The sequence below is a fragment of the Colias croceus genome, chromosome 21 (assembly GCF_905220415.1).
Source record: "Colias croceus chromosome 21, ilColCroc2.1".
In the NCBI taxonomy this organism is placed as follows: domain Eukaryota; kingdom Metazoa; phylum Arthropoda; class Insecta; order Lepidoptera; family Pieridae; genus Colias; species Colias croceus.
Window position 1 is genome coordinate 9,510,376 of NC_059557.1, and position 20,412 is coordinate 9,530,787.

The window sequence follows — 20,412 nt, forward strand, 5'->3', positions numbered from 1 at the left end:
AGAGTATAAATAGTAAATGCTAAAATATTTACAGTAGTTTTTATTATTCATAATATCTAAAAGTGACTTAATATTTTCATAATTTCGTACTTAACAGATTTTGTTTAACAAAGAAAGAATAGTCATGATGGTAAAAAAAAAGTGATAGTTCGTCACCATTTCACAGTGAAGTATTGTTCGTAAGATAGATTGTATCTTCGAAAATACTTATGGTTAGTTAGGATATCAATCCAAATAAAAAATGGAATAATACAATTTTTAAGAGCATACAGTGAATACTAAAATATTTACAGTAGCTTTTATTATTCGTATCTAAAAGTGACTTAATATTTTCACAATTTCATAGCAGATTTTGTTAAACAACGAAAGAATAATCATAATGATAACAATACCTAAAATATCTGCGACTGTATTGTACATTTAACCGACAACTATAAAGTTAGACAGGTTAAGTGATAATTTAATAATCATAAACAGGGTAAGGTAATAAAACAATGAATATTCGAAAACAAAAATAAATGGAATGAGAGACATACAGAGTAGTCTCAATATTCATTATTTCAAACTAGCCACCTGGCAGACGTTATGCTCTTTCGCCCTTTATCGGTTCGTTAAACGAATTGGAATATGAATATTATCCGGATTGGTCAAGCCGATACGCCGCGCGCCGAGGTTTGAGTTTTACACTTAGCAACATATTTCGCTATTCATTTTTATTGTATATACTATGTGGCGTTGTAGGTGAGGTGGAAACAAAAAAATAATAATAATAAGAACTACTCACCATACAGTCGACAATTAATTTAGTTAATTAATAAAATAAAATACAACTATCAGTAACTAGTATCATAAGGGTCGTGGTGTGCCAAGGTCCAAACCCTACGGTAGGGCTCTTACCGATATAGGTGGACGTAAGATGGAATGCGCGTCTCGTTGCGAGGGCCAGGTGGTAGGGTGTCTTTAGGGTTGGTCGCTGAATTCCTTCAACAGGAATTAAGGAGCCGAAGCAAGCAAGACGTAGAAGGATTTCCTCAGCCGCAATCGTAGCAATGTCGTACTACTACTGAAGATGGGTCTTACGCGGTATGTAGCAGCGTATGAGGTTCCTTAACGGAACGTGGCAAGGACGCGACAATTCCCTACGCGGGAACGTTGCAGGTATGTAGAAGCTTTCTAAACGGAACGTAGCAGTAGTATAACACTACTCCCTCAGCGGAAATGTAGCACCCCGGTTTGGGGTTAGGTATAACACACAATCATTACAATATGTTGGAACGTTGAAAACGACTTTTACGTAATTTATACAATAATATACCGTGAAAGACAATAGTTGGACAATAGACATTTGCATAAAATATGAATCGTTAATTATTGTAGATAAAAATTACTTTGATAGATAGTGTATAGTGACAAACAACCTGTCATCAAATATACACTTAAAATATTTAGATAAATAATAAAGGTCAATTTCAAGACGAACATTTAATGTAAAATAAAAAATGGCATATATACCACATCATACCGCAAATATTGGTACATATATGCAAGTACCGTGCATGGTAAAATCATACACCATGTGCATCTAGTTATTACTATATTAATAACGTCTGTTTTTAATTTAAAACACCAATTTTATTATAGATGAGAAAATCAGCAACACAAACACCAACGTGAATAGTAAAAGTCAATACACTAATAATCTTATTTACAAGTTTAAAAAGTTATTAAGAATTTAATAAGATTTACAACGTAGTAATTCATATAAAATCCAAGTTTTAATGGTGGTTTGTAAGACTGGTCTGATTTCATATTCATAAAGTACTTACGTATGTCCTACACTCAATTAAGAAAAACGTTAAAGATTTCTTGTCAAAGCAAAAAAAAAAAAAATGTATTATCGCGAAAAGTTCACCATTCGTGCCTTAGTCAGAATATAAATTCCAAATATTAATCTCTACAATAGTGAGGTGGTAGTGGTATTGATTTCGAAATACAAAATTGAATATTGTTTTGTACATTCAAGTTAATTAATTTATGCAAATACTTATATAGCTATAGGTAACAAAGTTTTTATTGATTGTACAGTTAAATTTGTATTATTGATTGTTACAGTTAACATTGTACAGTTAAAAAAAATTATGTATCCAACTAGGTACTTATTTTCAGACCATTAATGTGTGATTAATGTCTAGCCAATAATTATTGTCATTAAGTTATCTTTTTCTTTTTCAAGTGGCTATTAAGTTGTCAGTAATACAAATACAAATGTTATCATAAGCACAGACTAATAATAATATACTACTTACGTATACATCATAAGTAACAAATAAAATAAAAAATAAAAATGTCTTCAACAAAATGGTACATTGTGATTCGTTTTAGGTACGTTACATTAAAATTAAATTTTAAATATGTGTTATTAATGTAATAACCATACAATGAACAACACCGCGTGTGTGTTGAGGTTACAAATATAAAATAAAATAAAAGTAATAATTAATCACGCTTTACTAAGATATAATATATTCATTATTGTATTGTCAATAAATTGTTGTAATATAGTCACTGAAGTTAAATCTGTACGGTTTGGATAGGTCATTAGCGAATCGAAAAGAATCGGTGGCATACAGTCATACGAACATACAGGTGAAGCTAAAAGCGGTTCAGTAGTCAATGTCACAATAAACTACTATGATATTGTACTGTTGCAGAGCAAGCTCCACAATGCCTATAATTCTGTCAGAGTGGTTTATACCCGAAAGTTTGTATTTAAATAATTGATAATTATGAACCTTAACATTGTAATACATGTGACATTTTAATATTGCGTGACCTGTCGGAATTTATAAAATTAGGAATTCAAATGCGAACCATAAATGCATGTTTCTGTATGAATTAAATATTTTTAATGCGCTATAAAAAAAGGGCTGCCACTTTCTAGCCTCTAAAGTCTAAACTATCACCAAAAATATATCATAAATCACTTTATTGCGATATGAAAGAGAGACGGACAAACAAATAAATAAACAAATCTTCCCTGTGCCTAAGGATCATATTATTATGATAACTTGTTGTTGCTTAAATAAGAATAAATAATGAACCAATTAGGTAATATGTTTGGTTAAAATTTTGCCGTATAATATTAATTATTATATTATTTAGGGTACAGATATAATATGAAAATATTATAATACATTCCGATTTTATTAGGCATATTGAAATTTAATTAAAATTGGAACATATATTGTTTTAGTAACGAAGTACATATATACAGAATATAGATATTAGATAATAACCGAGCATTTAAGTATGTACCTAGTCTATAGGCATTTTACTTGGTAATAATTGTACCGAAGTTTTACTTAGATTGTTACTAATCCAATTATAAGGTCTTTTGCAGCTATTGTTTAATAATAATTTTAATATGTGGGAAAACAGTGGTTACTTAAATGGTGCAGATGCCGGTGCAGGTAAAGTGAATTAAATTTTGCGTCAGAAGAAGCAGCATTCACCTCTTCTAAATGACCTGGAGTGCGTCATGATAAATAGTGAGGAAGAAGAGAGATGATAACCTATGTTAGTTCCACATCAACAAAGTAGTGCAATAGTCATGTAAGGAAAAAAATAAAACAGGTTAAGTACAGTACCTACAGGTACAGTACAGGATTTAGTCAAAAGTATAGTTAAGTTACAGAAGGAACATAGCTCAAACATTATACCTTACATATACAGTAAGCTACTGAAAACGATTTCGTTCCATTGGTTATTAAATAAATAATGACTTAATAAACTTAAATATAAGTTTATAACTTATTCATGATAGATTGTCGTATACTTAAATAAATTGCCATTATTGTTATTATAAATACCTATGTAAGATATTACATTTCTATGATTTTGAAGGAGCAACTATGCCTATATATTCTTGTCGGCTCTTCTCTGTCGAGACGGCTTTCCGAACCAATGGTAAATTCATATTTTTTTCCTTATACTGACGATTTTAAAACGTTTCCGGACGAAGTCTGGTTGATGAATGAAGGTTTGAGTTTGAAAAATTATTGATATCGATTTTAATACATACATATATTGTAAAAATGATTATAATTTGAATATACATATACGTATTGGAAAAAAAAAGGAGAGATGTTGCATATAGATAGAATTATATTACTAGGCCAGGTGACACATTCTACTCTATCGCTGGTATGGACGGACGTGTCCCTGAGTTGTGTGTACTAACTGATACTGGTGTTTAGGTATGGACTAGCATACCCGAATGGAACATAATATTTTATTTTATTTAATAAAATTAATTGAAAAGAATTAAAAATTTCTAAAATAAAGGAGGGATGTAGTGTATGTGAGTGAAAGAGAAGGAAGTATTATGTCATCTCTTGCGCACATGCAACGGTGACACCGCTCACACAGCTCAGTTGGCTGCAGGCGGTCGGAGTGAGAGGACGTGTGCGTCTAAGAGCCGATAATAGGGAAGGACATACACTACAATATGTATATTGTACATATAAATGTAACTAATAGATTACGTGTATGATGTTTAACGTTCAAGAAATATTATGCATCGTTTCGTTACATAACAGTCCGACTGTCCATTAAATTTTACATGTTATTGCCTGTTTTTCAATTCGTCTTTCAATGATGGTGAACCATTTCGCACTTATATCTTCGATATTTGCAATAATCTATATAGTCTATACAATTAGACTTTTTTTATACAGATTACATGCTGCTAATTAACTGTACACTATACACATTTAACATTATAACGGGTATGTTAATACCAATTAGTGATGACAAGATTAACATAATTTTTGCATGTCCCTAAACACAATAACAAGGCGCACGCGCAGGTCAAGATTAGCGGCTCCGATCTTCCATGACAGAATTAATTTAAACAATGCAAAACATTATAAAAATATCAATTGTATCTATTTATATCTCTAATAAGGTATTGTTAGTGTTCCCCGTAATTATTTTTAACTATAGGTACAATATTAATAATTGTTTAACAACCATATCGTATGTTTTACTAGTATATAAATATTACTGAGAAAATAGCATCGATACCAATAGCACGATATCTATTATACAAGAGCAATTTGCCCCATCGTTATAGTAATTATAAAGATCAACAAATGCATGTTTTTTGTACATTCAAGTAGATACTAGCAGTTAGCACATTATATTTAAAATATGACATTTATTATGTAATCGTATTCCTAACTATTATGTTTTGTAAGTTACCTACTTGTTAATTGTTTGAACCTCAATTTTTTTAGGGACAACTTGTTAAATTGTAAAAAAGTTGGAATACCGCAATTCCTTATACCTATTGCAATATTGCAAATGACATGCAAAACAATCAATTAAGATATGCAGTTTAATTCAAAACATATTATTACAATAGCCTCATTGCTTTATCTTGCTTATAATTAAAAATAGAAATTTAAATTAATGACGAACTATGTTACTATTGCGAATCGAAAATGTTTTGAGTAACGGATCAGACATATTTGTTGTTTTATTTCAAACATTTTTTTTTAGAATCAAATACCTAGTAGTAGGAGTATTCACTGTTTTGAGTTTAAAATATTTATGAAATTATTATCTATGCCTCTCTTTCTCTTGATTCTGTTAAACCCTGGTTAAACCCGTTTATTAATTACGTATTTGTTATATTTTGTACCTTACCTATTGAATTATCTTTTAAGAGTATTCGTAAGTATTTATATAATTTAATTTTGGAAATGATTTACTATGTGCTAATAATACTTTTATTGGTAAAGACACTATTAAACATTTGAAATGACTCACCGTCTCATTATCTCCATGAACTTATTAACCCTTCTCATATCCCACAATATAGTCACGCACTGTCCCGCCAAAGCCTCCGAGTGCACGAGTGGCGCAGGCCCAGGGCACTACCACCGAAGTGGTTCGCGAATTCGAGCGCCCGAAGCGACGTCATGTTCGGGGCCACTGACCGTAACGCGGCTACGTCACAATTTCACTCACCAAACTTTCGCTCTACTTTGCAATCTCGATTTTAATTGTTTTCGCGACGACGCCTCGACCCCCCGCAGAGCAGCGCGAGCCTTGTGATGGCCGTTATCTGCGAGATCGTTCTTATGTACTCGCGTGACAGTGGATTGCTCAGCGCTTTTGTTCGCCGGCGAGGATGCGACTGCGAAAGTGACTTGTAGCTGTAAACCCTCCCGATCGGCCGAGTCCCGCGGGCGAGCGGTCACGTGCGGACACAATAGCACACGAGATGCGATAGGGCGACCTCAGGAACGCTTATCATCCCGATACCGCGGGTCACGTGGAGCGAAGCACAAATAACACAAAACCCAACGACGCATTTGTTTTCGTCCTAAAAAGCTAGATTTCACTGTGCGACCTCAATTATATAAATAAACAGCTGTTCAGGGTTAGAGTCATATCAATTTTAATTATCAAAGAATACTAATTGCATAGCAATATCTACTTTACTTTGACCAATAATTAATATTAGATCCATAGTCCTAGATTGAGTGATTTATATTATTATTTATTACCTTATATTCATGTAGGTATGGTCACAGAATTTCTGTAAACTAACTGATCACCAAATTTCTTACATTATTTTCGGATCCAACTGTTATAATGACCCAGAATTGATAGCGTTTCTCTAAAAATATAATCCTTGAACTTTTCGAAGCATGGCGTGTCGAGCCGATTGTGGTGAAACGTTTCCCAATTTTCTATACAATTCGTTTTGCAATCATGGCGAAGGAAAAGCGGATGAAAACACAATAATCAAATAAAAAAATTTGTATGCGCGTAAGTGCGTATGTTGAAATATTGAATACTAGAGTTGATAGGAGCAACAACAATTGAGTGTTTATGTTGAGAATCATTGAACCCGCGACTGCGAGGGAGTACCGCGACTCGTGCGGTGCGAGCCGCTGCGGCGTCACACTCGATAGACGAAATTGCTTATTACATTGCACAAACTATTTTCAGTGCTTGATTATTAAATAAAAACTGACTCGTTAGTATTGTTAACTACTAACTACTAATTAGCCCAAGTTGTCTATGAAGTCTATATCCAGTATGAAAGTATTATCTTTTTAAGTTTTATCTTTTATAATTTAATGCTTAACTAAATCTATACATGTTTTCCATTGAAAAGGTCGCACGTACAACGACTTGAACCAGTACCCGGTGTTCCCCTGGGTGCTCACCAACTACGAGAGCGAGGAGCTCGACCTCAGCCAACCGTCCAACTACAGAGACTTATCTAAGGTGACATTCGTATTCATAACATTAAGGTTAAGTTTACAAACTGAATCAAACGATATTAACAAAGTTCCTTTTTCAGCTCACATTCTAAATCTATATTCACACTGTGTCGTGATAAATTGAAGGTGTTATCAAACCCATATATTCCGTACAAAAGCGTGAATACTTTAGACACCGCTCTCGTGATGTGTTCTGACGTGAACTACAATATATTATGCGACTCTGATAACGTTCTAATGCATCACGACACAACACGGCACTAGTATAAATACAGACACACTTTTCTATGCAGTGTCGTGTTATTGTGCACTTATATTTAGCAGTTGTTTTTACTATACAATAAACTATGATCAATTTAACATGCCACTCTAGGCGAAAATTATGTTACACCGTATGTTAAAATGTAATCAATAATGTATGGATAAAACCTTTTTTTAAAACATTATAGCTGAACAACATTATTCAAAATTTAAATCTGAAATCCGAAGAAAATGGCCTGATAAAAGGTAGAGGTTTAATCGATATCTGCTTCACATTAAAATAAGCTTAATACTTTTAAGCAGGGATATGACACAGCAGTGTTCAATGGAAACATTGTTGTATCGTATCCTATCTTATCGTATCCGTGGTGTGCAGCCGATCGGCGCGCTGAACCCGAGCCGGCGCGCGTACTTCGAGGAGCGCTACAACACGTGGGAGCACGAGTCCACGCCGCCCTTCCACTACGGCACGCACTACTCCACCGCCGCCTTCGTGCTCAACTGGCTCGTGCGCATCGTGAGTATCCGCCACACAACAATCCAACTACTCATTCTCTACGGCGCTCTATCTATGAGCGAACATTCCATAACACACCTTGGTAGGGACGTAGATTTTCGTATTACTCCAGTTTTTCCAAAGCTCACATACACATAAACCTCACATCATTAATTTATACTTTTTCATCTTATTTACACCTAAAAGTATTTTTTATCGATTTAATGTCGTGGTCATGGCCCAGTGATAAAACGTAATATTATGTAGGTACGAGAATGGATGTTATTTTGAGCTTCCAAACAAAGCTTATAAATTGAATCTCGAAACGTGTCACTCGTGCGAAACAACGTTAAACGACTCGCAAGTGAAGTCATTGAGAGTTAATTGGCGAAAACATTTATTATTTATGTGTGATCTTAACTTGAACTTACAAAGACAATCTCAAGAGCTTTTAATAGAGCGGTCGCTCTACAAGCTGCGTAACTTTGTTGAATTGTTTAGAATTTGTAAATTCCTATATCTGATGTTTAAAAAGGTTTAACTGTACAGCTTATACATCGAATGTAATATTCCAAACAAAGAAACTTTTTGCATCCCGCTTATATAGCTTTACAAGGAAGAGAAAATATACTATAATAAATCTAACTAGCGTCTCTACATACTCTTTTGCTCAAGCGACTAACAACAATGAGCATTTAAATCCATTCATAAGACTAAAATCACATAACGAATTAAAAAATAGCATAATATTGAATCGTTTTGTATGATGAGTTATTTTTTTTACCGCGAAAAATCCACGATTGATGGCACAGAATGCGAGCAATGCGCACAATGCACGAATGTGACATTCGTAGTAACCTTAGCATACATATTAAACAGACGTGTATCTGCTGCCACTGTCATTATGTAAATTTCTGTCACTATCAATTATCGTTTTATTAAGTTTCCTCGCCTATTGAGGTTTGCATGCTAATCCAAGGCGCCTTTGCCCTTTGGTAATACCCATCAGGTAGCAAAAATTACCAATTCAAGAAAGTGTAAATTATGCATTTTTTCTGTTTAAAATTATGATTTAAGGAATATATAGAGTAGGTATATAAGATGAATTCAATAAGATAATTCATTCTCCCGCTATAAAGCGAACCTACCGCAACGCGGACGGCACACATGCGCGCGGAATAAAATTAAAAGTGTAATGAAATGTGACGCTCGGGGGCGTGATGTATGCGCTCCGTGACGATACTCAACACTTGTAATTTTTCATTCGAAACAAAACGTAAATAAAAACAATTTCAATTATTTGCCTTTCAGAAGATACAGAATAAAAATAAATATTTTTTTACGTTTGCCAACCCGCACTTGGCCAGCGTGGTGGATTATGGCCACAGTACCCTCATAGGAGGCCCGTGTCCCAGCAGTGGGATCGTATATGGGCTGATGATGATGATGATGATGACGTTTACTGTTAAAATACTGCTACTTACTGGTAAATGTTAAAAATACTTATGTAATGACGATTCGAAAGTGCTACTAAAAGTAGTCTAATTGAATAAATAAATGTTTGAGTTTGAGTTTGAGTTTACTTTCACCAAGTAGGTATTCTTTCGCGTTTATTTTTCAACCTACAGATAATTCACTGTTCGAAATGTTTTAACACATTATCTAAGTATAAACATATTTTCAGTTGCTATCCAAATAATGCAATGAAAACACCATAATAAATTGTTGAAAGCATTAGCGAAGAAATAGTGTTGATAATGTTTATGATAATGCGCATGTGACAGGCGCGGCACAATGCCGGCGCGGGCATCCATAATAGAACGAGATCAAAGCGAGCTTTTGGTCAAATGCAATCCAGGAAGTGACAGCGCTTTTCAAACTTATAAATTCACTCTTAAAAGCCCACAACTTGATATATCACTCTAATTTGGACATGCTATGTTAGATTCGAAATCATGAAAGAAATAAACGCAAAGTTATTTTTTTCCATAAGAAAATAGTGTACTAGTTATAGTACGAGGGGCTCAGATAAATACGGTGTAATTCTTTGAAAAACACTGATATAAATCATTGTAAATTACTTGTATAAGTGGAACATGAGAGTGGTGTCAAGACAATCTACGCCGTAGTCGCGACGCGCGCCGACAGATGCCATAGCGCCATACCTCGCACCGATGCAGGGAAAATAATATGTCTCAAATAGAAATTATTCCTTCTCCATAACTATTGGGTGTGACACCTTCACCTTGGCTGCGTTTGATTAAGGAAAGGATCGTAATTGTTACGACAAAGTCATGAACACTTGCGACATCCGGATGTGGAGTGCGTTCATTTGTCGCAGCGCACTTGTGATAGGAAATTAATAGTAACCGGGGTAATTTCTCTCTAAGTACCTGCGTTTATGTTTAACCTTTCATTGAGATCTTTCCGGTATCCTTTAAATAAACAATAACTTTGTACATCGATTACCTTTTGTTTTTTTACCTTCATCGTGCGTACGAACAATTATCTAGTTATAGCTGTAGTTATACAGAGATATAGATTAAAAAGTGACGGAATGTGCCCGTAATCGTGGCATCTTTTTTGAATAAAATAGGTATTGATAAGTTCTATAAAAATTCAATTTTATCCAAAACAAAACACTCATCCAATGCGTTTCACCTCTAGTCTACCTCACAATTCACATACCTATCTAATTGTATTTAATATTTGAAACCGTGCGATTAATAACATCATCTTCATCATCATGAGCAACTTACGTCCAATAAAATTATTAATGTATTTGTATATTGTATATTGCTTATAATATTGGATTGCCGTTGATCAGGAGCCGATGACGACGATGTTCCTGGCGCTGCACGGCGGCAAGTTCGACCACCCCAACCGGCTGTTCTCTTCCATCGCGCTGTCTTGGAAGAACTGCCAGCGTGACACCTCTGATGTTAAGGTACGGCTTTTAGTAATGTATTATAATTTGTTGTAAAACACTCGTGTTTTGCGTAGAGCAATAGGGAAATATATTAAGAATATAAAAACTATCAACTATTACCTATAAACGAAACCAACAGTAAATCTCCTAGTGACAAATATCTGCCTAATAATTGTAATTGCCGCAATCACGTACGATTTCGATTACTTCAACAAAACACCTTGTGAGAGAAAACTTCAACTTGAACATTTCAGTTTTTACTACTTATTTTGATTGCCGGAAGTTTGTCGTTTGGTACGTTGAACTTTTTGCGATCACGTTGTATCATTTATGGGCAAAAAAAGTCTTTTGTCGAGTTCACAAATTATAGCATCACACATTGTGTCGCGAAATACGAGATGTCATCGAAAAACATCATAACAATATTTATTTACCGCTAATGTTTACACAAACATTGTATGGAAATCACGATTTGGACATTTAGTTGAGGTAGCTGATTGTGTTTGATTATACCAATTTATCATCCAGAAACGTCATCAAATACGTCACTTCTGTTATATTTAATCTATTTTTATGATCAAGTTTCACACACCAAATATTTTACGTGCATTCATTAATAATTATTATTGTAATTTGTATTGGATATCTATTATATTATAGCCATTACTACTGGATAAATATCGCCATCATTGAGCTTCGAATATCTTCTTTGAAGAGATGTGCTTAACAAATTATAAAACCTTCCTCGAAAACGACTCTATCCATAACACAGAATGAAAATCAGACATGCAGGCGCGGCAATGAACTTTGTTTTTTAGTTTGTATTGATATAAGGTTTACAAAGAGGTATGGGGCGGGGTGGTTCGCAGGAGCTGATCCCGGAGCTGTTCTTCCTGCCGGAGATGCTGGTGAACGGGTCGGGGCTGGCGCTGGGGCTGGCGGACGCGCGCGGCGACGTGGCGCTGCCGCCGTGGGCCGCCTCGCCCGAGGAGTTCGTGCGCCTGCACCGCATGGCGCTCGAGTCCGAGTTCGTGTCCTGCCAGCTGCACCAGTGGATCGACCTCATCTTCGGGTACAAGCAGAGAGGTGTGTTTATATCGTGTGCCACATAGTACTAAAACAGTTTAACAAATAGTAGCAACATATTCGTAATCTAAGAGTTAAAGTACATCGTGAACGTTTGCTACAGTAATTGAAGAAAATTACACATTTCATGTTGTTATGCTCGAGCGTCTCCTAATCGTGATGCATTAGTTTTAAGTCGCTTGCGGTGGAAAAAAAAAATTAAATTTTCCTCGTATCAAGTACTCTGGTAATACACCATAATTTTACTGTTTTCAAATCTATTTTTGTATGTGGTATATTATGTTGTAAGTAGATGAAAATATAAATTAGTACAGTATTCCAAAATTAATAATGCGCATGCAGATCTTCGCTAATTATTGTATTTCCAGAAACGCCCGAATCACCCCAAATCATTGAATTGTAAGTGCCCTAAACAATGCACTTGCAACTTGCACCTTGCTCAAAAGAAATAGGAGTCAATTCAGAGTCATACACAATCGAAAACAATTCATGCGATAGGTGACGATAGCCTGTCAGTCAAAAAATTCGAAAATCCGTCAGTCGTCTTTATATATTGGTGGTGACCGCACGTATTATCTCTGTATGGAATGATATAGAGCTGCTGTTACATACCCTTCTTAGTTTTGTTTCAAAGTTGAATTTTCCGGTAAAATAATTATTTACACAGGTAGCAGATAGCAGTGGAGAAAGTGAAAATTAATAAGAGCATAATGAAAGTTCTGATCATTCTACGATATCAGAAATAGAGATAATCCCTGATTCTGTAAATCCTTTGGACTGAGATTTTAATGATACTTATATTTAACTACATAATACATTATATATAATGATATGATATATAATGTATTATGTAGTTAAATATAAGTTACAGATTATGTAATATTGACATGATTTTAAAAGAGCAACTATGGAGTTTCTTGCCGGTTCTTCTCCATAGATACTGCTTTCCCAATCGGTGGTAAATGTTAAAAATATTTATGTAATGACGATTCGAAAGTGCTACTAAAAGTAGTCTAATTGAATAAATAAATGTTTGAGTTTGAATTTGAATGATTAGTTTCCACAATTTTACATTTAGTAAACAAGTGTTTAAAAATATATATTTTTTTAATGTAAACTTTGTCTTATTTTAACCTTCCATACATCCATCATTACGCCAGCTTCAGTAAGACACTTTTATAGTTCTAAGTATAGAATTTTCCAAGTAAATCAATACAACAAATATACATTCGCAATCGTGTGGCTTATCCTCGCTATTAATCCTCGTATTAGCTTATATTGAATTATCGAAATAAATTTAGTTACTTATCTCTTTTACCATAAAATCACAATAAAATTCACAATTCTAAAAAACTATGCATAAAGAAAACACATTTAACCACTCAGTATATCTACATATCGTCTTCGGAGGCTCGGGGAATATGACAGTTGCCGAACAGTGACGAATTTTTTATGCGCATTATCAGTTTGGGAGTAGGTACTGTATGGCATTAGATTGATTATGTTCGATGTTGATAATCCTGTACCAACTGGAGCTAATAGACTACACTGGTACAGCGTCTAATGCGTGTTTGCGTGCGGGCAGGGCCGGAGGCGGTGCGCGCCACGAACGTGTTCTACTACCTGACGTACGAGGGCGGCGTGCGGCTGGAGGCGCTGGGCGACGGCGTGACGCGCGCCGCCGTGGAGGAGCAGATCCGCAGCTTCGGGCAGACGCCGGCGCAGCTGCTGAGCGAGCCGCACCCGCCGCGCGCCTCGGCGCTGCACCTGGCGCCGCTCATGTTCGCGGCCGCGCCCGACGACGTGTGCCTGCGCCTCAAGCTGCCCTCCAACGCGCCCGTCGTGCACGTCTCCGCCAACACCTACCCGCAGCTCGCCATGCCCGCCGCCGTCACGGTACGCGAGGCGACCGCTTCATAGTCACGATCACAACGGTCATAATCACAACTGCAGCAATCATGATAATCGCAATCACTTTGACAGTCGTGTATGATCACAATAAATTAACACACATGGAAGTTAAAATGTAAATAAAATCTTAATATTGTGTGTATCGATAATCGCTTTATACCTTATCAAATCCATTCAACACTTATAAAAAATAATAATTCGAAAATGTGAAATTTCTATTATGTAAATTGTTAATTTTACAAAGTTGTCAAACATCAATTAAACGTTGTATATTCAATGTAATATAATATTCAGTGTGTACACGTTGTATGTATTGCAGGTGTCGGCGGCCCGCGCGTTCGCGGCGCACCGCTGGGTGGGCGGCGGGTGCGCGCACGCGGCGCAGCGCCACCAGGAGCACGCGCCGCCGCCCAGCCCGCTCCTCATGGACCCCGTCTGGGGTGAGTGCTCTCTGTATGTACTGTTGTGGCAGGTGTCGGCGGCCCGCGCGTTCGCGGCGCACCGCTGGGTGGGCGGCGGGTGCGCGCACGCGGCGCAGCGCCACCAGGAGCACGCGCCGCCGCCCAGCCCGCTCCTCATGGACCCCGTCTGGGGTGAGTGCTCTCTGTATGTACTGTTGTGGCAGGTGTCGGCGGCCCGCGCGTTCGCGGCGCACCGCTGGGTGGGCGGCGGGTGCGCGCACGCGGCGCAGCGCCACCAGGAGCACGCGCCGCCGCCCAGCCCGCTCCTCATGGACCCCGTCTGGGGTGAGTGCTCTCTGTATGTACTGTTGTGGCAGGTGTCGGCGGCCCGCGCGTTCGCGGCGCACCGCTGGGTGGGCGGCGGGTGCGCGCACGCGGCGCAGCGCCACCAGGAGCACGCGCCGCCGCCCAGCCCGCTCCTCATGGACCCCGTCTGGGGTGAGCCACTTCATTACTTGTAACTGTGATACACGGTGAATGTGTGCGCAGCTATAATATTTTTTGTTATTTTACTAGCTACAAATGAACCCTACATCTGTATATTTACAATAAATTACTATAAAAATAATGAGTTTTGTAATATATTATTATAGCACATCATATCAAAAATATTTTGCTAACTTATTAACTTTTATTATCGAAAAGTGAATGTTAATCTAATCGTTCGCATATAAATTTAATTTACGCGAACCACTTCTTTATATTATAGTAGTATCTCCTTAATTATGAATTCTTAGATTTGTAACCTGCGAATCACAATAAATCATTTGAATTTGAAAAAAAATGAAATTTTATTAATTAAAGTTTTTGGAATATAATAATATAGACGTTTTATGTGTGAATTCTTCCAGCTGCGGGCGGCTCAGCAGCGCTGTCCCGGCGGCAGCTCGGCGACAACTTCTCGCAGCGCGTGCGCGCGCGCACCAACTGCTTCGTCACGACGGTCGACTCGCGCTTCCTCATCGCCGCCGGCTTCTGGGACAACAGCTTCCGCGTCTTCTCCACTGATACCGGTATATTGTTTCACCTGTTTATCTGTTTTGACGTGAAACATCTATAGGTGCACTCAAAACCGATTTCTAGTATGGATAAGCGTCGCCGCGCTATATGATGATTATTTTTACAGAATCATCATCAGCCAAGCGTCCAGTGCAGTGCTCACATTATTATTTTTTTTAATTCAAACTGATAATTATCAATTAATTGATGATAATAATTATAATGATTACAGTCATGGTCATGAAAGTTATTATGGTTGTGACCGCGATTCTGATTATAATCATAATCATGGTTATAGTAATGATCGTGACTGTGACCCGTGATCGTGACTATAGCTGACGATGGCAGTGACAATAACAGAAGATTTAGTCAAAAATAGTGGTCAATTTGAAAATTATGGACCGAATGTAATTTATTATCATGCATAAACAAATTAAATTATGTTGCATGTTTTAAATTACGTAGTTATTGTTGCAACTTATATGACGATGCTATGTATATTGATTATTGTGTTTTAACCGAATTTTCAATTATGATTACAACAAAATATATACGTGTGTATTTTGATATTACAGCGAAGATAGTGCAGATAATATTCGGTCACTACGGCGTGGTGACGTGTGTGTCGCGCTCCGAGTGTAACATCACGTCCGACTGCTACATCGCGTCCGGCTCCGAGGACTGCACCGTGCTGCTCTGGCATTGGTATTTATAATTTTATCTATGTATATGTTATAATATGGTCTAATGTAATCACTGTTGAAAGTAACGATCGAGGTGAACATAAAGATATGTCTGTAAATTGTTTAACAAAAAATGTATTTTAGTACTTTTTTCTTTTACGTTTATTGATTATAGAGATAAAGTTATTAAACACACCATTATTTCCATTCCTACGTGCACCAAGTATGCAAGCACAAGTGCGTGTATAATGTTTTGTGTAAGTGTCCATGCGTGCATGTGTACAAGTGCGTGTACGTGCACGTGTACAAGTGCGTGTACGTGCATGTGTACAAGTGCGTGTACGTGCACGTGTACAAGTGCGTGTACGTGCACGTGTACAAGTGCGTGTACGTGCATGTGTACAAGTGCGTGTACGTGCACGTGTACAAGTGCGTGTACGTGCACGTGTACAAGTGCGTGTACGTGCACGTGTACAAGTGCGTGTACGTGCACGTGTACAAGTGCGTGTACGTGCATGTGTACAAGTGCGTGTACGTGCACGTGTACAAGTGCGTGTACGTGCACGTGTACAAGTGCGTGTACGTGCACGTGTACAAGTGCGTGTACGTGCACGTGTACAAGTGCGTGTACGTGCATGTGTACAAGTGCGTGTACGTGCACGTGTACAAGTGCGTGTACGTGCATGTGTACGTACATGTGACAACGTGTGGCGTGCAGGTCGGCCCGCGCGGGCGGCATCGTGGGCGAGGGCGACACGCCGGCGCCGCGCGTGACGCTGACGGGGCACGACGCGCCAGTCAACGCCGTGCTCGTGTCCGCCGAGCTCGGCCTCGTCATCTCCTCCTCTGTCAGTGAGTATCGCAAAATATGCAAGCGTTCCGATAGGCCGAGAGACCTATATCCGAAAGGGGCCAAGACGTTCTATCATTGGATGATACGTGTAATATTCGCGACCGAATCTAATCGATAAAATATATTACATCGTACTAGAATAACTAGATGGTATTTTCGAGAGTTCTGTTTGATCAAAAACAAAAATTATTAAAATTGATTCGATAAAAAAAAAATCACAATATTGCCTCTAATTTATACGTTTTCTACTTTACATTGAAATGAAATGAAATGAAATGAAATAAATTTATTTGTCCATTTTATGTTTTACAATTAGAGTACGACAGTGGATCCCAAACTAAGTGAAATACTTGTGTCTTGGGACCCTGAGTTGCGCTTCTTGGTTATATACATATGTTATGGACAGTAGAGATTTAACAAGTAGGTAAATAATCTAATGTAATGGAAGTTAATACAATTAATAAAAAAAATAAAAGAAAAACACAAAGTACATTATTTTGCGGTTTGCAGCACGCGTGTTCGTGATAATGTGTGTGTGTGTGTGTGTGTGTGTGTGTGTTTGCGTGTGTGTGTGATTAAAATTGACATTTTCGAAAAATTAATTTATTTATTTATGACACTTTATTGTACAGTACCAGCAATAAAAAAATATGTGCATATGTAATTTAAAATGGAAAACATGAACATTGTCGTTACGTGTGTAATGTTATGTGAGCGTGTGCGTGTGCGCAGACGGGCCGGTGCTGATCCACACGACGTTCGGCGAGCTGCTGCGCGCGCTGCGCGGCGCGGCGGGCGCGGGCCCGCAGCAGCTGGCGCTGTCCCGCGAGGGCGTGCTGGTGGTGGCCTTCGCGCGCGGACACCTCGCCGCCTTCACGCTCAACGGCCGCCGCCTGCGGCACGAGACGCACAACGACAACTTCCAGGTGAACAGCGCACGGATACTCATTCTTTTTTGTTATTTGAAATTTTGTTTAGTTTCAAATTTTGGTTTAATTTGAAGGTGATTTTTAGTTTTATTGTTAAAAAAATCTGTGCGTGTAATAGTGTACACACGTAAGAAGTGAAACTTCTTTATGACCTTAAAAATACGTCGAACCACGCGTGGTATAAGAAAAAGATGGCGCGTAACGGAAAAATGTTACAGTAAATTTTTTTCCAACCCCGATAAAGAAGTTTCACTTCAATAAACTGTTTAACTTTTCTGCTCAGTTTGCATAATGAGTGTGTATGTGGTGTGGTCAGTGCCTGGCGCTGTCGCGGTGCGGCGAGTACCTGGTGTGCGGCGGCGACGCGGGCGTGGTGGAGGTGTGGCGCGCCTGCACGCTGGCGCCGCTGTACGCCTTCCCGCCCGCCGGCGCGCCCGTCTGCTCGCTCGCGCTCTCGCACGACCAGCGGTCAGTATGCGTGTGTGCACACTGCACAGTCAAACATCAACTAAACAAATTTTTCTTTCATTGTCATAGAAACAAAACATAACCACAACAAAAATGAAAAAAAAAAACATGAAATGCTTATAGATTCAACTCAACCGACGGCTGACCGCCCATTACTCGACTTAACGGTCACTCGTTCGCGCCCTCGCTCACAGTTCACACTCACTCATACTAAGCTTTCATTATTACATATTTTTTAAATTTTAGGCAAAATACCGATCGCCCCGGCTCTCTCTCTAGCGTACCTAGCTGTGAGCGATCGGTATCGATTCTTTGGAAAGTTTTAATAAAAAAACCTTAAATATTTTCAGATTCCTGTTGGCCGGCTTGGAGAACGGCTCGCTGGTTGTGTTCCACATCGACTTCAACAGATGGCACCACGAGTACCAGCAGCGCTACTGAGCGTCACGTGCTCCGGCGACCGACGCGGCTTTTCTTTCCATTTATATGTTCCAATCGTATTTGAAGAATCGCTTCATTTAGTATACACTCATAAAACTTTAAATATCCCATAATGTTTGTTTTCTTTTTGTTTGATTATTTTTGCGTACCTAATCCTTCATTTGTGTATAATATGTTAAAAATATACGTGCAACGTTTAGAAACTAGTTGGAATACGTTAAGGCGCCGCGTTCGGTCGCCGGCTCCGGTCGCTCGCATGATTCGCAAATTGTTAATAATGTACTTATTGAAATAGGGAAAGGTGGAGTTCTATCGTGTGACGTCACGATACTTGATGCTATAGTGTAACCTTAGTTTTAGTTGCGATTTGAGAATTTTAGAACTCTGTTCGTTTCGTTTCGTCGTTTCTATTTTTATATAATGTGACATTTAAATATTTTTAATAATTTAAATCACCTTAATATTATATATGTATTATCGATGTTCTTTTACAGGACCTACCTATGTACAAAATGATGAAGTCAAAATATATACTTAATTTGTTATTTAATTAATTGAAAGGGAGTTTATTTGATAGTTATAAGTGAAGGCTTTATATAATTACATTCCATTTCGATTTGATTGTATATAATGGTTTCTCGTATGTTATGTTAGTGCCATAGGTGAATTGTGACGACGGCGAGAATAGTAATTAATATATTTTATAATTATTTGGGCCAGAAATTTCAGAATATTCGGAACTGATCTGAAAACTGTTATAATATGATAGATTTCAGTTGTTCTATTAAGATGCTTTTATCTATGATTGCAATGTACTTAAATTATTGATTGTGCAATACTGGTCTTACTTTATTTTCTATTGCTTTGTTTTATATATTATGAAATTTACCTGTTTCTTTACTTGCGTCCATGTACTTAGTATTATTTTATTATTGTCTTTCTATACATTCCTTTTACACGGCTGTTGTCATATTTATTTTAATTTTTTTCTTCGTCTTTGGTTTCGGGTAAGCTAGTATTTAATTTATACGAAATTATTCTAATTGTTATTATTTACATCATTGTTTTAATTTTTATTAAAGGGTCATATTGACTTTATTTGCTTTTTATTTATTTTCGTCCTTCTCCTTCGACTAAGTTACGTAACGTAGCAAGTAATAATGAGGTTATCGTGCGAGGAAACGCGACGGTACCGACGGACAGATGTCCGTTTTGTTACTTTCGCCGATTGTCAATAAATTGTTATGAATAAGAAATATTTATAATAATAATAGTATTATAATGTTGTGTAAGCGCGCTGCGGCCGATACATGTAGAATAGCTGTAAGCGAATGTTATGTAACGCGATACGATATAGTCTATGAGCATTCTATGAGCCATATTTTTGCATCGGTTTCACTCGCACCGCTCCTTCCGTTCTGTGATGTAGGCTTAACACCGCACTCTAGATGTTAATATAGATCTATCCGATTCTCTGTGCCAAACATATATTATATTTACGAAAAATCTAAACGGCTCGAAATTAAAACTCTTTGCCTTCATCGACTTTCCTATTAATGTAGTCATTTAAAATTGGTAGATTTAATTAATCGAA

At 37.5% G+C, this 20,412-nt stretch overlaps 2 protein-coding genes across 5 annotated transcripts in view; one reads left to right on the forward strand and one right to left on the reverse strand.

The window, feature by feature from the left end:
* LOC123701496 (facilitated trehalose transporter Tret1-2 homolog) overlaps window positions 1-6,211 on the reverse strand; it is a 37,184-nt gene extending 30,973 nt beyond the window's left edge. Inside the window, exon 1 of the mRNA XM_045648993.1 lies at window positions 5,833-6,211. Coding sequence (XP_045504949.1) covers window positions 5,833-5,870 — 38 coding nt within the window. The 5' untranslated portion in view covers window positions 5,871-6,211. The remainder of the gene's footprint in view (window positions 1-5,832) is intronic.
* Window positions 1-20,172, forward strand: part of LOC123701492 (neurobeachin) — a 310,024-nt gene extending 289,852 nt beyond the window's left edge. For all 4 annotated transcript variants that reach the window (XM_045648984.1, XM_045648985.1, XM_045648986.1 and 1 more), the window contains 12 exons: window positions 7,193-7,305; window positions 7,939-8,079; window positions 10,886-11,005; window positions 11,857-12,073; window positions 13,659-13,969; window positions 14,304-14,883; window positions 15,297-15,458; window positions 16,020-16,149; window positions 16,846-16,979; window positions 17,713-17,906; window positions 18,226-18,377; window positions 18,728-20,172. In XM_045648984.1, the coding sequence (XP_045504940.1) occupies window positions 7,193-7,305; window positions 7,939-8,079; window positions 10,886-11,005; window positions 11,857-12,073; window positions 13,659-13,969; window positions 14,304-14,883; window positions 15,297-15,458; window positions 16,020-16,149; window positions 16,846-16,979; window positions 17,713-17,906; window positions 18,226-18,377; window positions 18,728-18,818 (2,345 nt within the window). In that variant the 3' untranslated portion in view covers window positions 18,819-20,172. The remainder of the gene's footprint in view (window positions 1-7,192; window positions 7,306-7,938; window positions 8,080-10,885; window positions 11,006-11,856; window positions 12,074-13,658; window positions 13,970-14,303; window positions 14,884-15,296; window positions 15,459-16,019; window positions 16,150-16,845; window positions 16,980-17,712; window positions 17,907-18,225; window positions 18,378-18,727) is intronic.
* The last annotated feature ends 240 nt before the right edge of the window (window positions 20,173-20,412 follow it).